Source organism: Pithys albifrons, chromosome 5, assembly GCF_047495875.1.
Source record: "Pithys albifrons albifrons isolate INPA30051 chromosome 5, PitAlb_v1, whole genome shotgun sequence".
NCBI lineage: Eukaryota > Metazoa > Chordata > Aves > Passeriformes > Thamnophilidae > Pithys > Pithys albifrons.
In genome coordinates, this window is record NC_092462.1 from 43,026,918 (window position 1) to 43,048,676 (window position 21,759).

The following is a 21,759-nucleotide window of genomic DNA, read 5'->3' on the forward strand; positions in this document are numbered from 1 at the left end:
GCAAGGCAAGGCAAGGCAAGGCAAGGCAAGGGCCCGCCCGGGGCTCCCATCGCGCCCCCATGCGCGGGCTGCGGGACCCCGGCCCGCCGGGCGGCAGCGGCAGCGGCGGGGGGCTGCTCGTCGTGGGGTGAGTGCGGGCCAAGGGGCCGGGGGGCTGCGGGGCCAGAGGACTGCGGAGCCGCGGGGCCGGGGAGCCGCGGAGCCGAGGGGCCGGGGGGCCGCGGGGCTGCGGGGCCAGAGGGCTGCGGGGCCAGAGGGCTGCGGGGCCAGAGGGCTGCGGGGCCGCGGCGGGGCAGTGGGCGTGGCCGGCCTGTCGCCCCAGCAGGGCGGCGAAAGCACTGTCGCGGTGTAGGCGGGCAGCGGGATTGTTTTGTACCCTAACCATTTAATGCCTGCAACTGTGGAGCCTTCGGTGAGGACTTGGAGCAGTCGGGAGCTGGTGCAGCTCCCGGCGGTCCCTTGCCAGCGTAGGGGAAGTGATGCTATGGATGTGCTGGGAGGTGTTTTTCTTGTCGTTTTATTTTATTATAATAATTTCCTGTCAGTTTCTAATGGTATGTGATCTGAGGAGTCAAGAGATGTAGTACAGCATCATGCAGTGGAACAAAGTGACAGAAACAATATTTTGCTCGATCTCACATCAAGACAAGAGGGGACAGCCTTAAGTTGCTCCAGGGGAGATTTGCATATTAGAAAAAACTTCTTCACTGAAAGGTCGATCAGGCATTGGAAGGGGCAGCTCAATCACTGTCCCTGAAAGAATTCAAAAAATGTGTAATTGTGGCTTTTAGAAACACAGCCTAGTGGTGGACCTGGCAGTGTGAAGTTAATGGTTGGACTCGAGATCTTAGAGGAGGCCCTTCCCAGCCATAGTGATTCTTTGATTCTGTCCATTATGCAGTCAAGTATAACCCTTATGTGTAGTTTCCTGAAGAAGGTCCATGAAAAATTAGTGGTTCGATTTCTGGGATTTTCATGTCTATACGTTCAGGTTTCCTGCAGAGCCATTCCCCCCGCCCTGGCAGCCAGTTTCTTTGGGAACTCAGAAAGTCTTACAGGTACAGGAGATCCAATCAGTATTGTTAGCTTGAGTTGCCAAGTGTCTGTCAAGAAAGTAAAGCAGCTGGAATACAAGAGGAAAGGATTTTTGCACAGGCAAATAACTACAGTATGAGGCGGAAGGTAACAGTAAGTTGTTTCATGGGAATGTGCCCTATGCATTTTGAATTAGTTGACCAGTAAAGTCATGAACAGTGAAGCGTGAAATCTTGGTGGTGATACTAAGCTGTGGAAAAATACTAAGAACAAAGATCAGCTATGAAAAAATTTGAAATACCTCATAAGGTGGCCTGAGCAATAATGTAGCAAATAAAATGACAGAGAGTGATGTACAGGAACAGAAGGAAACAGCATTCTTTGTAGAAGATGGGCAGTGAGATAATTTTTTCTTCCTGGGAGTAAATCTCAGTGTTTTAACAAAATAGATGCTGGTCTTGAGACTGGACTGCATGAATTTTCACAGAGTTTCCTGGGGCTGACTGGCCAAAAGCAGGTGGCTAGGGAAAGAGGTATGATGTTTAGATTGAAAGCATGCAGATGTGTTCCACTGCTGTTGTAAGAATTTACAATTTAAGGTCTTCCCTGATGAGAAATTCACACTTGTAGGTTTTTGGTGCCTTATTAAACAAGACATAGGAGTAGGATGTGTGATATGGCCCATTTGGGTGAGGAGTTAGATTTTGATATATGTATCTTTGTAATATGTGTAATGGCATGACAAATAATAGGATAAAAAAAAGAAAGAGCAATCCTAACTATTGTAGGGCCAGTCTACAGTTCTTGTCTAAAGAAGTGAAGAAAGTTCTTCAACTATTAGCCCTTTTGTTATAGTTACTCATTCACAAATGTACTTTGATGCAATTATGCTGCTGTTCACAGTTATGACCTGAGGGTTTTGTGGGATGAAAATAGGAACTTTCACAGGTAGACCCATCTATTGTTATAGAAATGTTTCTGAGAAACACTTTTACACATCTGTGTATGTTCTGAAGAGATGGGCTTAGCATTTGGATAACAAAATCTAGTGGAATTATAGAAATCTGTGATTATAAACAGCTTCCATTAAAAACTCCAAAACCCCAACAAAAATCCCCAACCTTCCCAAACAAACAAAAAAATTTCCTTCATTGAAAGGTATGCTAAAGTAGTTTCAGTAAAGACTGCTGTTTGCTTGGCACCGTATCTGTAACTTCCTTTTATGCAGAGAGACAGCTGAGAAAGTGGACTCCATGTTAATGATTGAACAGAAACACATAGGTAAATAAATTAGTGTGTGGGCAATTACTGGTTTGTGCCTTTTCTCAGTTGCTGCAGTAGTGAGGTGCTGCTACATTTGTGTGTGCTTTGTGCAGAGTTTAAACTGCACAATTGGAAGAATGATGCTTGTGGAGTTAAACAAATCTATTTTAAAACAAGTTAGTTTGTTTCAAGCTATGTTTGTGTTGATGGATAGATCAGAAGAATTCAGAGTAATTCTCTTTCCCCCCTCCTCCCCCTCCATTAAAGGTGTGAATTAACTTTATTTAAAATTATGGAATGATGAGTTTCTGTGTTTATTACAGGAAGGGACTGTCCAGAGATTCCACAAATCGGTGTCTCTCCGGAAAAAGCGGAGAGTCTCTTCCATCAGTTTTTGCGAAAAACGTGCAGAAAGCCATTGACAATTATACTTGGTATGCAGGTATTTCTGTAACAATGCTTCATTAATGCACTTTTGACTTAGATATTTCAAGATTGTTATTAATTTTCACTAGTCATGTTTTTAGTCATTCTCATAGGTAATGACTATTGCACAATCTAATTCAGGGTATAGGTTAACCTAACCCATTTTTAAAGGGTTTGAACTTTACTCCTGTTATGGATTTGTGTATTAGACCATAGTAAAGGGTACTGATTAAGTCTGGAAGGAAAATCAGACTTCATGATTCAGTTGAAATCATGCTCACCAATGTTGCAAGTAATTAACTTTAAAGGAGTTTCATTCCAGACAACACTGGTTAGGATTTACCTGGCCTGCATATCTGATTGCTGTTGCTTTCCCTGCATCCCAGGGTGGGTGGTAGCTGGCAGGGATCAGCCAGGGCTTTGAATACTTGAATGCTGGAGCTCAAGATTTAAAGTACACCAGGTTTAACAACATAAGACACTCCATACAGATATATAACTCAACGGTATTTGAAACATTTGTAGAGATCTTGTGCTTAGTTTTGCGAGTTTTCATGTGATAGCTTCTAATGGAGTTAAGGAAGGTTTATGTTGCCTTTAATATGTGGTTTTTCATGGGATCACTAGCTGAACTGAAGAAACCAAAATAATTGTTAGAGCTGGAAATATAAGTACATGTGTGTAAATATATTTAAATACATATAGACATACATATGCATATTTTTGAGTGCCCATACAGTTGCAATTATATATATATATATATATATATGTATATACATACAAAGGCATAATAGTGTGGAAGGCATTGCCTTTAAGGCAGTAAACGGTACTAACAAATGAGCATATGTTCATTAGCACTCTACTTGAAAACATATACTTGCACCTCTTCACCTCAACAGGAATATGTATTGCTGTCCATTTACATGATTTTTTGTTTTATTTTAAAAATGTTTAAACAGAAAATAATTTTATTCTTCATGTTAATTTGTCATATTTTCAGTGAAACACTTTCATCACTTTCATCTAGTGGTTGTACAACACCCACGGAGTTGAGTAATTCTTGGTCTGGAATAAACAGCTATACTACTGGTTTGTCTTCTGAAGAAAGTTCAGTTTACTCCTGGAGGGATGATGTATGTCACATGACCTTTTACAATTCCCTTTCTTTAAATGTTGCAGAAAAGATTAATATTTACTGGAAATGGACATGCAGTACCTCATCCATAATGGCCTAATGATTAAATGTATTAATTGAATATTTAAAAAACAGTTTTGTTTGCAAGTTTGTATCAATGCAGCTAATGTGTAACAAAAAAAATGGAATAAAAGTATGAAATTAGGAAGTTTGAGAAAAACAAACCTGCTCCACTGAAGAAGATAGGCTTTTGTTTCTGAGTCCAAAAGAATGATAAAATGTGTTTTCAAATATTGCATAGTGCAGGCAGTGTGTAAATTGGATTATTCTCTGTTTTCAGTTATAAAGTGCATTCATGAACATGTGTATAAATTTCCCAGTCTCGGTAAATATTTAACTCTTACATAAACTCAGTTGTGTTTTGTAGATGATGCAGAGAGGTTGTACGTGTTATGGAGGCTGACCTCTGAGACATGCCTGGTCTGGTGCAGGCTGGCAGTATTGAATAAATCCAAAAGCACTGCAGTTGCTGCCACTTTCATTTTAAAAAGCATTCCATGGCTTACAGTTCCTAACCTTTAGGGTACTGACCCCATCTGTCGCTGTCAGCTCTTCAGGAGAAAGCCTCACTCTGGATTATACAGTAACCCGTGTGAGAGGTACTTTCTCATGCCTTTTCGATGTGATCCCTTCTGTAACCTCAAGTGCTTTGAAGCATTCAACTGCAAGTCAACAGGTGTGATTTGGACCCTGAGTATTACCACTTCTTTTAGTGTATCGAAGTATCCAATGTGAGTGTCAAATGTCATGAACAGTGCCCCAGACGAGGAATTCTCAGCCAAGTACTTGTCTCCACATCACTGGATAACATCAGGCACTCCTCTGCTATTTTCATATGTGTCTGTGCTCACCTGTCTGGTTGCACTGAATTGCAGGTTCAGTGAAGAGGCATTGAAAGGGTATTTCTCACACTGATGTCTGTTTCCTAAGGTCACACAGAAGGAGGATGCCCCCTCTTTGTCCTCTTAGCTGTTTTACTCAGAAAGGGAGAGCAGTGCTTGCAAGAGGTGGGAGCTTTGGCGCCATGGGTCCCAGAGGTGCAGTGTGCATGCTTCATGCTGGAGCAGGGAGCAAGCTGGAAGTCCAGACAGCATATAACTGGTTTTTTTCTGTTTGCTAATCCTGAGCAGCTACCTGTTACCTGTTAACATCCTAGAAATGTAGGCTTCTAGTTCCTTTTTAATAAATCAACTTGCTCTTGCTCAGGTCATCTATGTGGGATTTTTTTCTTTTTTTGCATTGTGTATAAATTGTGTGTCCAAAGTAAATAGGCAGAACATGCATTCTGATATGCCCAGACAAATTGATTCAGGTTATTTTGTTCATTATATATTGTGTTAATTTTAGTATACATGCATGTTTGCTAACAATTTAACTTTATAATATGTAGGAATTTGATAAGGCCAACACACAGAGAGTGCATCAGTTATTTTGGGAGATTGATGAAATGCTGTTTGAAGGAAAAGTGACCTCTCAAACACAGAGCCTTCAAGTGGAGTGTGCAGATTGGGTTGAACGATTTCCTCATCTAAGGTAAAGAAATTTTGTTATTACTACTGGTTTTAATCAGTTATTCTAATTTGAATTTTTGGGATACCCTCTGATGGTTTGCTCTTGATGTGTGGCATCACCAGCATTTGTACATTCAAATCCGTATCTTTGAGCTGTATCATAGGTGCACCGTAAATCTGGGCAGTGGTGCTTTAGCAGTTAATAATTTTGCTTAATACAATGATTGTAGGCAATGGTATTTTAGTAGGTTGTAATGAGAAAATAATAGTGGACTATTTTCATAATGACTTTTTTAAAATAAAGAATACATCTTGTAAATAAGTATTTGGGTTTACTGTAAGTGAAAACATACTGTGAAATTCCAAGACTCTCAGGGTTAATTCTGTAGTTGATTCTTCTAAAAAGCAATGAAAAATGAAGGCGACCACATATCTTGCATATACTGCACAGCCACAGTGTCCTCCTAGGCCATGTAAAACAATGTGTTATGTTAACCCAGCAATAACCAGTTGAATAGGTGTGAGGATGCATACATGATTAATGGGAATTGCTTTTACATAGATGTGCAGAATTTCTAGGCAGCCTGATGACTGCTTCTTGTAACACAGGGGACAAGTAAGTGTTGTTCTGCATTATACTGTCTTGTCTTCATAAATGATGGCATGACATTCTTTGCTTACACTTAAGCCGTTCTAAACATGGGCCTGCATGTGTATTGACTATCTTCTAGTCAATGGTTTGTTAACACCATTACAAAGAATGTTGTCAATAACTGCTATGCTTTCAATGCTTTTAGGAAATTTGCAGAGGCTTGGTACATTTAATATAAACTAAAATCAACTAACAAAGCTTGTCACACTTTGTCAGGAAAAAGAATTGTTAAATAAATCCGAGGCAATTTTCACTAGCATCAAGCCATGCCTTGCCTTGTTTAGATACGGTGAAAATTAATAGAGCATGCATAAAATGGAGACAGATTTTAGTGCTGTGTTGTTCAATCAAAATATTATGTAATTTTTCTATATTTTTAGGGTATTTTCACTGGGTGAAATTTATTTTAAGTGATTCCCTGTACTTAGTTTTTTTTTATTCAAATCTAGTGATGTCAATACCAACCGAGCCCAAGAGGTTGAAAGTGAATTGAAGAAATCTGGCAGATTCTGCATCATTTGCTTCTAAGGGATGTGGTACTTCCTGTGGTTTAAAAAGAAAACAAAACTTATTTTTATTTATTAAGATTAAACATTAAAACTCAGTTGGCATTGATTAGTTACTCAGAAGAATAGTTGCTGGGATGCCAGGTTTATTCCTGAGCTGTGCTACAAACTGCTTGCTGGCTGTCCATTTAATTTTTCTGATTTGTAAACCAGCTGTGTTCATGTAAGAATATATGTCTCAGCATGTGGGAATAAAGGTACTCAAGAATTATCATCAGTAAGAGAAAGATCAGATCTATGAAAGAGAAAGCTTTTTGTTCTTGGCTTACAAAATCAGAAGAGAAAAAGGCTATTGCTTAGAGCTTCATGTGGCATAAAGAGTTGTTCTGTAAAAGGTACTCTCAAGGAAATATATTCAGGGCAGTCTGGACATTTCTGCTTGCACTACAAATTTGACTGGCAAATTCTAGCGAGATCCTTTGTGAATTCTAGTGATAAACAATTCAGTAAGCAATGATTACTGTTTAACTATACTGTTTTCATAAATTATAGCATAATTTTGTGTATATTTGTTAGAATGGCTTTTACCTTTTCTCTCTACCTCTCTACATTATGTATGTTGGATTTCCCACTTACTGAACATTAATTCTAGCCTTAACTTTCCCTGTAAACATTTTTGATTAGCTCACATTGCTGGATACTGGAGTTGGATAACTGAAGGCACAGCAGATATTATTTGTCTTCTGCATCTATTTTTAAATGTTTCTTACAGAGTTGTGGTAAGAAAGGTGTGTTTACTTTGTCTACCTTTAGAACAGTCTAACACGTTTGACTGTTTGCTCTTAAAATTTATAAACTAGAATCTCAGCTTGTGTAAATCAGCTTAACTTCAATGACTTCAATAGTAGGTGATGTCAATATGTTAAACAAGGCTCTGGCCTCTCCAGGAATGACTTTTCAAAGGAAATGTAAGGTGTGTATTGCCTACTGTTGGCAGGTATTGTATTCTTGATCTTTGCATATGGTGTAGGTTTCCATTTAACATATTGCTTGTTCTCTCCTTTTTATTCAGGGTTCTAGGAAAGCAGCTCCTAGTGCCAAAGGATGAAGGCTTTCAGCATTTTCAGAGCAGAAGTGATGCCTGTGTGGATGCTAAATGTTTACCTGGCCTCTGTGAATGTACTAGCAATACAAAAGAGTATGTTGATTTTTTTAAGTTTTCCTTTTGGTCTTCCCTCTTCAGAAGTATGTACAAGTACTACTTTTTTATTACTGAAATGGTCCAGTGTAATTAAATATGCACTTTCTTCTTTCTAAATATGCAATTTCTTCTTTCTTTAGATGCTTATCTCTCATTTTGTTCATATTATTTTCAGGCTCTGCATTTCAGGCTCTAAACTCATCCTAACAGCATCCCCAATACGTACATCACTGAATTCAAGTTCCACTGGGATTTCTGCATCTCACTCAGCCATGTATTCCTTCCTGGAAGAAGAAATCTATGATAGGGATGGAAAAATAGAAGAATATCTTGCCTTTGACAGCAAGGAACTGTAAATAACAGATATATGTATTTTTGAAGAATATAATGAAAAGTTATCAGTGAACCCATTCAGGGTTCATAAACTGTGTTTCTCTTCTGTAAGATACAGTTCCTTCTGACCCTGTGTTTGGTAGTACAGTGGTCAGAACACTCACTGAGCATGTGGAAGATTAGGTATGTTGTCTTTCTAGTGGTTCAGAACTCCCATCTTCCATGTCAGAGGAATGTGTCTTAACCACTAGTCATTTTGAGGTTTTTGGTGCATGGAGATTTAATAAAACCAACATTTAATTTTGAGACAGGGTAGAATGAAGGCATCCCTTCTTCCCAGGTGAGTGCCTTGAGCAGCAGGTTGTTTAGGGTCATTATGCTGTACATGCTCTCACTGTCTGCTCTAATGAAGAATCTTAAATTCCTTCAGTGCAGTGTATAACAGCTTTGTGAGGAGAGCTACACGTTGCAGCCTGCACTTGGAGCAGTCTTGTGAGGGATGGGAGTCACACAGTCATCTTTTTGACAGTGCAGTCTAAGTTTCCTGTGAGCCAGTTGAATGTCCCAGCAGCTGGGCTACTGGATGGATGAAAGATCATAATGTACTGTTTACTGAAAGGCCTCTATGAGGGGAAAACTTTGGTGGGACTAGTTGGGCACAAATCACAGCTTTTTGTGCTAGGGCCTTATGCACACTCAGGACAAAGACATGGTTGTTCTGAAAACCCGAGGAACCATACTGAGACCTTTTTAGTCCTATTTTTTTGAAAGAGAGGGCTGGGGTTGCTGCCTTTAAGAATACTCTTAGTGTTCTCTCCTCATTTTACTAAGTAAGCCTCTTGTTTTCTTCAACTCTGAAGTACCATGTTCTCTGTAACTAATACTTTAGGCATTAAAAGCTTGATGTGAAAATAGCTTGGTCATACTGTGAGTTGGACCACTCAGCCACATCTCAGTTACAGTTAAGAATTGTGCAGTACTGTTTGAAGAAAAGTGAAGAAATGACTGAGAAGAGGAAGGGAGACAGTAGAAACCAGTATGAATTTGGAATCATCTTTATGATCCCAAAAAAGTTGCATTCTTTAGTAAGAAATGTGATGGCATTAAAAAAAGAAAAGGGTTAAAACTTCCTTCCTCAGAAGTGTATTAGAAGACCAAATTAGGAAATGTTGCTACAATGTGCTTCCCTAGTAGGGAGAAAACAGAAAAAAAATCCCCTAATAAAAACCCATATCTGTCCTCACAGTAGTGGAAAGGAAGAAGGTATGTGTAAGGCTATGGGCTCGGCTATTCTTGTCAGGCTGCAGAAATTCTTTAAAGTTGTTTTCTCTTTGATCAATGGTGGAGTATTGCAGATGTGTGCAGGTACACAAAGTGTGATGAAAAAAAATTTTCATGTGATAGTCCTCCTGACAAAGGCAACAGATAGTTAATTTATGTTAATGTAACAACATAGGATTTAGTCTCAAATGACTATGTGCCATGTATAAAGCATTTTCCTAGAGCTGCAGATCTCTCTTTTGTGATGCCCTGACAGGACTTTTCAATTTTTCAACTACAAGCAAGAAAAAATAATAACTGTATGCATTTGATAGGTTCTGTTTCCATAGGTACATTCAAATTTGAATTTTTCGATGATCTACAGCTGGCTGCCTTTTCTTCTGTATGTATGTTTCTGTATTGGAAGGAAGGAAGAAAATGTCAAAACCTGTAAGAGTTCTTTTGAATTTGTTTCCTTTATTAGTGATGATGAGAGTTGGGAGAAAAAGAAAATGCGTCTTTGTGAGAAGAGGAGTAAGTGTGGCATTCCTCCTGTTTCTCCCAATGCCTGTATCAAAGATGCTGTGGCTTCTGAAGTATTTGATCATATCTGGAGCAGCGTCATTGGAATATTGGAGGAACTGATTAAAAAAAATTGGGAAACTAGTATCCCAGGTATCTGATATTTTCAAATATGGTCACCTCAGAAAAGTGATTCTCCCCTACCCCCTTAAAATAACCAAGTTTTCCAAGCTTTATTTAAGATAACCAGTGCTGTAGCACTGTAAGTATGTAATACATTGCCATGAAAATGCGCACACATACACACGCACCTAAAATAAAAACTTCCATACTAATTTTCAAGGAGTTTTTTATGAGAGGCTGAAAAAAAGGGAAAATGCTGACTGAAATAGCTTCTTTTCTAGAGAGCATGTTTAAAGAATAAAAATCTTAGTCACTGGCTTGGGATGCAAATTGATTCTGTTAGCAGGGGATCACTGATGATGTTTGATCTGAATCTGAAACCCAGGAATCAAAGTCTCCTAGTGCTCATTGTTTGAACTTTGTTAATGAAAAGAACCCTTAGGTAGATTGTTAAACTGAGCTAGACAGTCTTGCTGATGTGCAGGAGCTCACGAGTTTACTACAGGATAAAGAAATGGTGATGCATGTAATTTTATGTTTTCATATTCTATCGGTCTGTAGCAAGGAAAAGCAAAAGCTAGGAAAATTAACTGGAAGTGAAAATATATATATATTGTGCATATGTCATCCTTGGAGACTGAGGGAAATTTCTTTTCTTTCAATGTATTTTAAAAGGATAGAAATAATAGAGGAATACCTGAGCGTGGGTTTTGGAAGTTACCTCAAGTGTAAGGCACACTCAACCCTGAATGCACAACAAAGTAAGAAATGACAAAATTTCTCAGAATGCTTGCAGCATCAGAATTTAACATTTCAGATGTTGCTGAAATATTAAAGTTACTTTCACATCACAGGTGAATTGTTTAGCTCTCAATATTAAAGTTTAGGAAGGATAGCTTGTCAGTATTCATAGGTTTGTTGTTTTATCTTTTTGAAGGTCATAAACTTATGACAAATAGCTAGTTACCAAATTATCTCACTTGGGAGGGAAAAGAATTTGGATTTATAACAGAAGTAAGATGGTAGTTTATACTCAAATGAAACAGTGTGTAGCTGTTGTGAGACAAGGGTAGTATCACTTGACTTTTCATTTAATATATACTTTTAATTTTTTTGCTGCTTAAAAAGAAGAAAAATCTTTGGAGGTTTTTAAATAACATTTCTAAATTCTTAGCAATATTTTCTTAAACACCCCCTTCCAACTCTACCTGTATACACAAACTTGTATGTTGATGTCAGAGAAAGCATAAACAACATAATTTATGGTAGATTTTTAAATAACATGGGAAATTAAAACTATATGAAAGTCTTTATTTACTGTGAATTGTAATACTCTTTGAACCCTAACAAATGATGGCTGATAAACACAGAAAATTCTTCTTACTCCCTCTACCTTTTTTGCTGTTGTGCAGAGTGTAACAAAAAATTGGAAAAACTGAAAGCTGTTACAGCAAAGCTGCCACATTTGCCACTCATTCATATTATAACAGATGCTGGGAGCATTCCTATGTCCAGAGTCTCTGAAGCACAAAGTATGTCTTTTGGATCTCATTCTGTTTCATCGCAGGTAAAAATAAAAAATTACTTTCTGTGAAATGGTGTTCTTTTTTAATGCAAACTTTGGACAGTCTTGGTTGAAACTTGGAAAGGTTCTTCTTATTTTTTTTTAATACCAGTTAGGTTGAGTTAAAGTCAACTAATTTAAAATGAGGGTTAATTAAATGTGGATTCTTTTTTTATTGTCACTTGTTTTCCTTTGATGGTTTTTAAAGGTGCCGTTTACCACTAAGATACTGCTGCAGTTGCTTTATGGAGAAAGTCTTGTTAGACTGCATTCTGTCCTTAGAAACTAATTTTGCTTTGTTGTGGTCCGGTCATTTCTTCTTGGTAGAATTAAGAAAACAGACCAGGCTCTTCCCTGAACTGCAGTGATGTGAAGTTAAACTTGAAATACTTTACTCACGACCCTCTGAATTTTGGACTGTCTCATTGGTTCTCTTTTTTCTTTGCCTCTTGTGAAAGAGGACTCTGTGGTACATCCACCAGCCTATTGGCACTAGGCCTTACCTCTCTGTGGAAGTTAATGTTTATGTTGATAAAATGTCCTATTTTGTCCTGCTTGCTGCCTTCTCTCCCTGTCACCTGTTTTGCATATGTTTCATTTTCCAGCCACTGTTTGTTTGGTTTTTTTCTCCTTTCTCTGTCTATTGAGTTCAAATGACTTCATTCTCTTCCATCTGCTCTTTCTCCATACTTGCTAAGCAGTGAGATAAAGAAGATAGAAAAGATAGCACAGCAGTCCTGGTTCTCTTTGTCAGGTTCTTTGTTCTGTAGTGGTCCCAACAGTTGAAAGAAATGTGTATATACATAATGCCAAGACTCTGTTCTGTGCAGAGGGAAAATGGAAACTTTGAGAATCAAACTGTCTTCAACTGAAACATACTGTAAATTGAGATGCAATTCAGTAACTTAATTATGCAAGTCATATTGGTAAAAATCTGTTTAAAGTAAGCAAAATTACATAGTTACCCCATCTACTACTGAGAATTCTGCTAAACCATCTTAATTGAAACTTTCTGAAAACCAAGTTAAATATCTCTAAACTATGTTCTTTTTGAGGTCTTCCTTCAATAAAAATAAAGGTTAATCCATAGTTGTTGCTTTTAATAGGTTCACCGTTTCTCCAGCAACTTCTGTAGTGATTTGAATGGTGTGATGACAATTCAAGCAAAACCACTCCAACAGAGGCATGTTGCCAGAGTAGAAAAAATACAGTAGGTTTTGATATTGATGTTTTCAAAATGTGGCATAATTCACACTACATAAAAATGTTTTGCAATTAGAAAAAGGCAATAAGAAGGCAGGGATGTTGTTTGTGTGTAGTACTGATGTGATTGTGATTTGCAGAGGTTGAAATGATAGGCTGTTAAATTCTTTTTTTTCTTGATCCTAATTCCTTATTTCATTTTCCCTAGGAATGAGCAAGAAGACAAACAGCAGAGCATTGCCTCCAGTGCTCCCAATTCAGCACATGCTAGGTTGGGCAGAATTTCTAACAGTGTTCTCTTGTCATCTGGGGCACTGCTGGCATCTTCCAGGAAACTACCAAACCATTGTAGGCTACCTTCTCTGACCTCTGACCAACTCTGCTCAAAAGTTCCTAGTATGTACAGTGAGGAAATCCTTAGAGGGGCAAAACTGTGAGTTTTTGTTCCTTGCTTTTCTCAGAAATGTACTGAAAGTTCAGTAATGATGGATTTTGCAAAATACTTGAGAACTAACCCACGATTTATTATTAATTGTAGAATTCAGAGGGAAAAAGAAAGCCATCCAAACCATGATTTTTCGAGGAAAGGAATTTGTTTTATTTTTTAATTGCTATATTAGGTGCTGTTACTTTTTGTAGCCATGCTCTATAAAGAAATGTACTACTTAATACTTTCATATTACTTCTGTGAAGAAGTCTGTAGTGCAAATTTTCCTAAAAGAGGAACACTTAAAATTCTATAGAGTTGCCAGCTCAGATCGTTTGTCTTCTGCTCGTGCACCTGCAACCTGGAACAAGTTACCACCAATAAACTCTGAGGCTGTTGAACACTATCTTTCAGCACCTCGTCTGCAACAGAGCTCTGTAAGTTGTGTTCATTTTTGTACTGGTGAATAAGCTATTTAGAAATAAATTGCTCTGTGTCACTGGTTGAAATGAGCAGTTTTACAGTTTGTGTTGGTTTGTATTTAATACACGATTTTAACATGTGTTTGTATTTAATACACGGTTTTAACAAGTGTCTTCTCTTGGGGTTCAAATACAATGCAAGAGAAGCCAGTATAAAACTTTAGGTCGCAAACAGGTCATGGTGGAAAGACTCTGACAACAGAAAAATCTCATTAAAAAAAGAGAAAAATAACAAAGCAACAAGATAGTAACCTTGCACTTGTATGCATCCTTTCAGTGTTTTATCTGCTAATGTTAGGTTATAAGAAGTAGAAAATTTTGCTGACTGAAGTAGAAAAGGATACCAGCTGAACAGAACAGATCTTATTATACTGGCCTATTTTTTGCGGATTGGAGTAGTCATAAATTGCCAGAATGAAAGTAGCTTGGCTTGTTGTTCTTCTTCTGAATAGTATTTTGAAGTGAGACAAATGTAAAGTCTTTTATTACTTTAATTCATATAAGCGTTTGGGAATTACAGACTAATATTAGGGAACAGTCTCACATTTGTTTGCAAAACATGAGAACCATTAAATTGGTGCTTTTGGTTAGTGAAAACATATTTTTGTTTTCTCCTTGTGTACTTTCGTGTGGCAAAAGAAGAAATTATTTTAACTGATTCAATTGATGTGTTCTCTTAATGTTCTCTTGAATTCTCTCAGCATCAAGGACGATACGCTCTTAGCAGAGTTTCAAGTGCAGTGCCTGGCAGGACAGAGCAACCACCACTCAGAGAAAGAACTGTTACTGTTAATCAATTTTCAAGGCCCAACACAACTCATACATTCAAGGTATGTTACAATATAAGTAGGGACAGGGAAAAGGAAAGAAGCTTTCATTCATACCTACTGTTGGTCTATAGAAGGTCTCATTTCTGGGTCTTTCCTGACTTCTGATGTACAGGGATTCCTGCTGTCTGTAGTGAGGAGGATGTTAAGTCTTGCGGAGGGTATGGGACTATTGTATGAGGAAGAATGTTTTTTCAAGTCGAATGCATTAAACTTCCTTTTAGGGTTTTATCTGTGTTATAGGTGTGCAGCCTTCCTTTTACGGAATCTGCGTGCTAGAGGTGTGCAGTTTTAGTGCTGCTTGGAGCTTTGCACTTTGGATTCAGTCTGCTGGACTAGATCTTAAAAATAATCAACCACTTCAGTAGATAAGTGTATCACACTAGCAAATAGGATGTCTTTCCTTTTTACAGAGAGACACACCTCAGAAGAGATCACTGACTCCCATAGATATTGCTAACCACAGAGGGATGGCTCAAGGAGTTTTGATAACAGGTAGGCTTTGGAGGGCAAAGGGCCAACGAAACCTATTAACCCATCAAACAGTAGTAAAGTACTCAGTGAGAGCCATCTCAACATAAAAGAATAACAGGTGTGCTTGGAAGAATCTTTTGAGTTTGGTTTTGAAGTTTCTTCTCTCTTGGTCTGAACTAGTCCTTACTCTAGTTGGTAGCAATCCTGTAAAGCTTGGTTTTGTTGTTACAGCATGGTAGGAATAGGATTTCCCCTCATTTCATCTCACCTTGTCTCATGTCATCTTTTTGTACAAGCTAGTTATTTTTGCAGCTACAAGAGTGGCAACACAGATGTGTGCTTGTCAGCTGTTCATGAAAAATTTAGTTTAGCTCCCAAAGTAGTAAACTTTCTATGTGAAGAAAAAACAAATTTGAAAAGTAGCATTTTCAATAGAAGTATAAAGCTCTCTTAAATTAAAAAAAACCCCCAATATTGATTTGCAACTATGTCTTTCAATTATAATACAAAAAAAGACAGCAAGCCTGTGTGGCTCAATTTGTTTAATTTTTACAGTAAAGCTGAATAGATAGTTTCTGACTTTTTTTGAGTCGTTGTGTGTAAGCCTAATTTGTTTGGAAGTTCCTTGAGTTTAAACAATTACATCATTGACATAATTATATAAAAGGTGATGTAAAAAAACACAGGTTAGCAAACATTGGTCTGAGCAGATTCATGGAAGTAACTCATACATAAACTTGAAGTGTTGTTCAGAAATTATAATAATTAACAGTGTTTTATATTTTCAGGTTCACAGCATTACTACAGATCTGTTCAGCAAAATCCTGCAAACTCAAGAAAGAGATTTCAGATTGCTTCTTAACCCATTTTAGGAAGAAAAAGAAACCCTCTTTTCTGAATGACAGACTGAAGGGCTAAATTTGCCGCCTACTATCTTTGTGTAACAAAGAAGGGGTGTGCAGTATGCTGGTGCCAACTAAGCCCTGCAATCTTCAGGATGCCTGCATTGCCTTCCTTTAAAATTGTCTGGCCAGAGGTTAGATTAAAAATTAGAGCAAAATGAAATAAATGGTTGAGGTGTCTGCTTTGTTTGAAGCATCAAGATGCTGTTGCTGCACTTTCTTCTCGGGCATTCCTCCTTTTTCTATCTTTCATAGGAAATTGTTATTCTATGTGTAGAACCAGAAAAGTTACATATAGGCCATAAAGTCCTGCTCTGACTTTTTTTGTTTGCTCAGTCTTAAAGATGTTCTAGTCTATCTAAACATCAGTCATAAATCAAATTTATACATTTGAATACTGGCTTAGTATTTTTCTTCTTTGGCTACACTAAGATTACTCACTGGTGATGATATGGTATAGTATCTGAGAAAGCCGAATGCTTTAACTTTGGAGTTGCAGATCAGTTTCATACAATTGCAGGTAATTTGATGCAGTTTATTCAGAAATCTCAGGTCAAAGGTGACGTAACTTCCAAAATTAATTTTCCAATATGACAAAATTTAAGTCCTCAGCAGCATGTCCGAAATATACTTTTGCTCTTGTGAGTGCTCCCTCCTGTATTGTACAGACCTTGACAAGAATGCATAAAAGTGATGGCAAAACATGTCCCTTACCATCTTTGCAATGCAGATCTTATGTTGTGAACTAAAGGAAAAGATAAACATGCGCTGGTTGATTCTGTAACAACAGAACTGGTAACTGCCGAACCATTGAGGAGGGCTTCATCATCTGGCCCTTTCTGAAAGAGAGAGAATTGCTGACATCTGTGAAGCAATGGAGCTCAGTCAGTGGATTTCTGAGCGGAGAGAAGAGCAGAACAAGCATCTGCTTCTGCAGCTTAAAAAAAGATCTTTTTAAGATTACTAGAGGAGCAATGGAATGTTCTGAGGTGGCAGGAGAGAGGGAAGAGGAATGTTGGCTGTCTACCAGAAATACTTTATCACTTTTCCTGTTTGGTTATTTTTTGGGCACCTGAAAGAATCACAGTCATCTTACATCCTCATAATCATCATATCATTGACTCGTTCCAGGTTGGAAGGGACCTCAAGGATCATTTACTCCAACCTTTACTGGCAAAAAGTGTGACTATGGCTATAATAGTTTAGACAGGATGGCACAGCACCCTGTGCAGCTGAATCTTATGTGCCCTAATGCTGGGGAATCCATGACTTCCCACATAATGGGATTATTCCAATGGCTGATTGTTCTCATTGTGAAAATTTTTCTTCTTTAATCCAATCAGAATCTCCCCAGGTATAACTTACACTCATCACCCCTTCCTTTTGCGATTTGACCTCTTACAAAAAGGAAGTCTCCATCTTCTTTGTATGCAGCCTTTAAATACAAGAACATGGTGATAAGGTCTCCCCTAAGCTTCTATTCTCCGTACTGGACAAACCCAGTTCTCTCAGACTTTCCTCTCATGGCAGGCTTCCCAGTCCTTTGGTCATCTTTGCTGCCCTTCTCTGGACATTCTTCAGCCTGTTCATATCTTTCTTCTAAAGCAGGGGCCAAAACTGAACACTGTTCCAGATGTGGCCTGACCAGCACTGTGTAGAGTGGGATAATGATTTCTTTATCTCTGCTGGTGATGCCCTTGTTGATGCAACCTGGCATTGTGTTGGCTTTATTTGCTGCAGAAGCAAACTGTTCACTCCCATTGAACTGCTTGTCCACCAGGACCCCCAGGTCCCTTTCCATAGTGCTGCTCCCCAGCCAGGTAGATCACAGTCTGTGCTGCTCTCCTGGATTATGTTTTCCCATCTTCAGGAGTGTACACTTGTCCTGGTTGAACTTCATAAGGTTCTTGTTAGTGTACTCTTTCAGCCTGTCCAGGTCTCCCTGCAGGGTGTCTCTCCCTTCCATAGTGTCCATTTCCTCTGTCAGCTGGTATCACTGACAAACTGTATCAGGGTACACTTGATCTCATCATCTAAATTACTGATGAAGATACTAAACTGTGTTGGGCCCAGTATCCATCACTGGGGGACTCCACTTATGAAAGTTGCCAGTTTGAAAGGGAGCGGTTTTAACACCTCTCTCCAGGTGTGGCCAGTCAGCCAGTTCCCCAGCGACCACATGGACCACTTGTTCAGACCATCACACGTCAGTTTCTCTAGCAGGAGGCTGTGGGAAACCATATCAGAGCCCTGGAGATACCCAGGTATACAATGTCCACTGCTTGCCCCACATCTGCTGAGCAGGTTCCTTTATCATAAACAGTAATCTGCTTTGTCAGGTGTAATTTGCTTTTGGTGAATCATTGCTGGCTTTTCCTAATCACATGCTTCATTTGACTTGTGACAACCCCCAGAAGAATTTGTTCCGTAAGTTTACCAGGGACCAAAGTAAGACCAAGGGACCTGCAATTTTCTGCATCTTCCTTTAAGTCCTTGTAGATGGGAGTGACATTAGCCTTCTTTCAGACTTCTCAGATGTCTCCTGAACTCCACAGCTTCTTGAAAATTATTGAGTTGCCTTGCAGCCATGTCAGCCAGCTCTCTTAACACCCTTGTTTGGTACTGTCAGAGCCCATCAATCTGTAGGGATCAAGCTCCTGTAATAGTTCACATACCAACCCCACCTATGGTGAGTCCATGTTTGCATCAGCCAAGATTTTTGTTCCTAAGGCCCGGTGCTGGTAAGGACAGAGGTGCAGGAAGTACCTCTGCCTTTTCAGTCTTGTTGGTGACTACTTCATCTCTCCTGTTTAACAGCAGGCAAATATTTTTCAGCTGTCTCTGTTGTTTATGTACCAGTCCTGGTTTCAGCTGGCATAGAATTTTATTTTCTTCTTAGTAGCTGGCACAGTGCCATGTTTTGAATTTGGTATGAGAATAATGTTGATAACACACTGATGTTTTGGTTGTTGATAAGTTGTTTGCCCTACATCAAGGACTTTACAATGTCCCATGCTCCAGTGAGGAGATCTACAAGAAGCTATAAGGGAGCATGGCCACGAAAGCTTACCCCAAACTGCCCAAAGGGATATTCTATACCACAGAATGACCTGCACATTATATGAACTGGGAGAGGCCCATTGCTGCTCGGGGGTGGACTGGGGATTGATCAGCAGCAGGTGGTGAGTGATTGTATTATGAATCACTTGTGTTTCTTGGGTTTTATTCCTCTCCTTTTCTTACTGTATTTCAATTATTAAACTGTTCTTATCTTAGCCCATGTGTTTTAACATTCTGTGACAATCCTCTCCATCCCGTTGGAGTGGGGGGTGTGTGTGGCATGGTACTTAGTTGTGTGCTGGGGCTAAACTGTGATAGTATCTGAAGAGTCCGTTCTTGTAGTTTTTGACCTTTCTGATCAATTTCAATTTGAGCTGAGCTTTTGCTTTTCTGGCTGCATCTCTGCACACCCTCACAATGCCCTTGTACTCACTTGGATGTAATCCTGAAGCCCAGAAGAAGGATCAAAGAGAACTGGATGATGTGTTTGGTAAGTTTTCCATTCTTCCTTTATCAAGATTGAAGAAATGAAGGTAGGAATGTGTCATGTGGCCATTCAAGAAGCTTTAAATATCTGCAGGTGGTTGGGATGGGTGCTGAAAGGTCTGCAAGAGAGAGCATTGAGTTTTCTCACATAAACAGTGGGGATTTTCTCTTTTTTAAAGGGGAAGCAGTTATAAACAGTCACTAATTTGCTATTGTTTTGACCCTTCCTCCCCCTTTTGCTTTTCTCCTCGGGAGGATATCAAGTATTGAATAGCACAAATATATTCATGTCATAATTTATGCCCTATGCAGAAACCCCAAGATCTTCCCTGACCTGAAGGAGTTCATGCCTGAGCAATTCCACCCTGAAAATTTTAAGGAAGAGCACCTGTATGCTTTCCAAATATTTAATGTTGTTGAAAGTTTGCATGAATCCATCACTTTGTAATTGAGCCTGTAGGATCTAGCCAAACAACAGAACAGAGGGCAGAATCTCCACCTGTAACCTTGGATGAATTGTGATCATCCAAATTGGCAGTGTGCATATTCCTTGGCACATTGATGCATAAATACAGGTGTGGTGTTTTGATAGGTACTTAGCATTGATATTTATTAGTTATGACAACATCACTGGTACCTTTTTGGGGTTGGTTTACCACAGTAGACTGTATTCTGGGGGATGAGTGATGGTCTGCTTTGTTGTAAGACATGTCATTGTTACGGTAGGGAAGATTTTTATTTCTTAGAGAGGATGAAAACTTACATTCTTTTGGGGATAACTCATTCATGCAACATTTCTCAAGTGAAGGATCCCAAATGATGGCTATGAAACAGAGCAATTGTTGCTGTACAGTAAACACCAGGTTGCACAAACCAAGCAAAGTATGCTTGGTGGAGGTGGGCATCTCAGCAATTGGTCTCTGTCTCTCAAATGCTATTCCATCTCCTCTACCTGTGTGAGAAAGGATCCACAGAAGGATTTGAAGCTGGAGTCTTCCTCAAGATTTGGTTTTGGGAGCCTAGATTTTTGGGCTACAGCAGCATGAAATTTAGCATCAGACCCTAGAATTCCTCTCTGAGGACTGGGGGAGACCTCTGTGCTGTCCAGCAGTGATGATATATTTTGAAATAAAGGCATGCTGTGTTGTATTTTCTTTGTATAAGTGATAGCTGTTGTGGGCTACAAATAGCCTGAGGTTTTTTCAGAGTAGCTCTCTACCTGAAGGTTAATCATGTTGTGATGGTGTATGTGGAGAAAGAGGAAAGCTCTTACTGAGAAAAACCTGTCTTAGGGAAAATCACAGTTTTTTTCAGAATGAGTTGTGTACTTTTCTTTTGTCCTTCTGTTGCATCAGATTCATTTTAGCTTTTCTTTGCTTTGGGCTTATGTTTCTTGTTGTTAATGATGATTTTATCAATTTCTTAATTGAAGAATCCAGGCTGTGTTCTAGGGACCAGCAGAAGCCTGTGTTGCCATTGTGCCTGTGGGCTGACACAGCTGCTTAACAGGATGCATGCCTTCTGTCAACATGGGCAGATAGGTTTCCACTTAATTAAGAGGCTGAATAAAATTGGGTTTTATATGCATTTATAAAAGCAATGATTCACTAAGCAGTGGAGTGCTCACAGATATCCAACACTGAGCAAATAGCTCGCTGGGTGGAGAAGCAGTGCTAATCACAGTATGGCAGAAAACTCCTCCTATGGAACATCCTCCAAGATTTGTTATGATTGCAAGTCTCAATGACACAATTAAGCCTCAAAGATGCCCGACCTTTCGTTTCCTCTTTCTTGGATATATATCTTTTACATCTTGTTCCAGTGTTGCTACTGTGCCAGCTGCTGGCAGGATTTTGCAATGTTTGTTCTGCAACCTGTGCCTTATCACCTTCTCGCTACTGTTTCAGTTGTTCCACCCTGCTCCACGCCACCCCCCCACCCCCACCCCGCTGTAGAAGGAGTTACCAGCAGTTACAAACATGGATTTTTGACTCAGAAATCACAACTAGCTACTTCATCTAATTATTGGCCCATGAAGGCAACAAACTGCAAGATTTTTTGTAAAGAGCATAAGCATATTCAACTGATCTCTGTGTTACATAGACAAAAGGCGAGTCTTTTCATCCTGCATGCTTGCTTCCTTCTTAGGATGTCGCATGAACAGAAGCTGTGTAGCTTGCCTTGTGTGTTGGCAAGACAGGGTATGTATCTGCTGTTTTCCATCACAAACCGTTACAAACAACAGCAAGAGTAGCAAAGTTCATTTCCAGCTGTTTACGTAAAGATCCAACAGTTAGCATTTATGAT

The 21,759-nt window shown here is 39.1% G+C and overlaps 2 protein-coding genes across 3 annotated transcripts in view; both read left to right on the forward strand.

Annotated features, from left to right (window-relative positions):
- On the forward strand, positions 1-4,517 carry FAM149A (family with sequence similarity 149 member A). Its single transcript, XM_071556360.1, has 4 exons — positions 1-127; positions 2,622-2,732; positions 3,725-3,857; positions 4,287-4,517. Exons 1-4 carry the CDS (start codon positions 60-62, stop codon positions 4,320-4,322), a joined length of 348 nt encoding a protein of 115 aa, XP_071412461.1. The 5' UTR covers positions 1-59; the 3' UTR covers positions 4,323-4,517.
- The window catches only part of CYP4V2 (cytochrome P450 family 4 subfamily V member 2), a 31,930-nt gene continuing 14,686 nt past the window's right edge, over positions 4,516-21,759 (forward strand). Inside the window, exons 1-13 of one of the 2 annotated variants that reach the window (XR_011697924.1) lie at positions 4,516-4,595; positions 5,310-5,452; positions 5,993-6,046; positions 7,661-7,786; positions 7,965-8,141; positions 9,867-10,057; positions 11,440-11,594; positions 12,698-12,801; positions 13,003-13,227; positions 13,538-13,658; positions 14,405-14,533; positions 14,944-15,025; positions 15,793-19,088. Coding sequence is in view for 1 of the 2 variants with exons in the window: in XM_071556359.1 (XP_071412460.1) it covers positions 19,384-19,456 (73 nt within the window). In the remaining variant the exon portion in view is untranslated. Of the gene's footprint in view, positions 4,596-5,309; positions 5,453-5,992; positions 6,047-7,660; positions 7,787-7,964; positions 8,142-9,866; positions 10,058-11,439; positions 11,595-12,697; positions 12,802-13,002; positions 13,228-13,537; positions 13,659-14,404; positions 14,534-14,943; positions 15,026-15,792; positions 19,089-19,159; positions 19,457-21,759 lie in introns of those variants that run through there. The other variant, XM_071556359.1, reaches the window with a different exon arrangement.

Excerpts from the sequence above, each read along its gene's own strand:
- FAM149A (XM_071556360.1), top strand. The coding sequence starts at position 60 with ATGCGCGGGCTGCGGGACCCCGGCCCGCCGGGCGGCAGCGGCAGCGGC. Across the intron at positions 128-2,621 it reads GGGGGGCTGCTCGTCGTGGG|GAAGGGACTGTCCAGAGATT; the intron begins GTGAGTGCGGGC and ends TGTTTATTACAG. Across the intron at positions 2,733-3,724 it reads GCCATTGACAATTATACTTG|TGAAACACTTTCATCACTTT; the intron begins GTATGCAGGTAT and ends TCATATTTTCAG.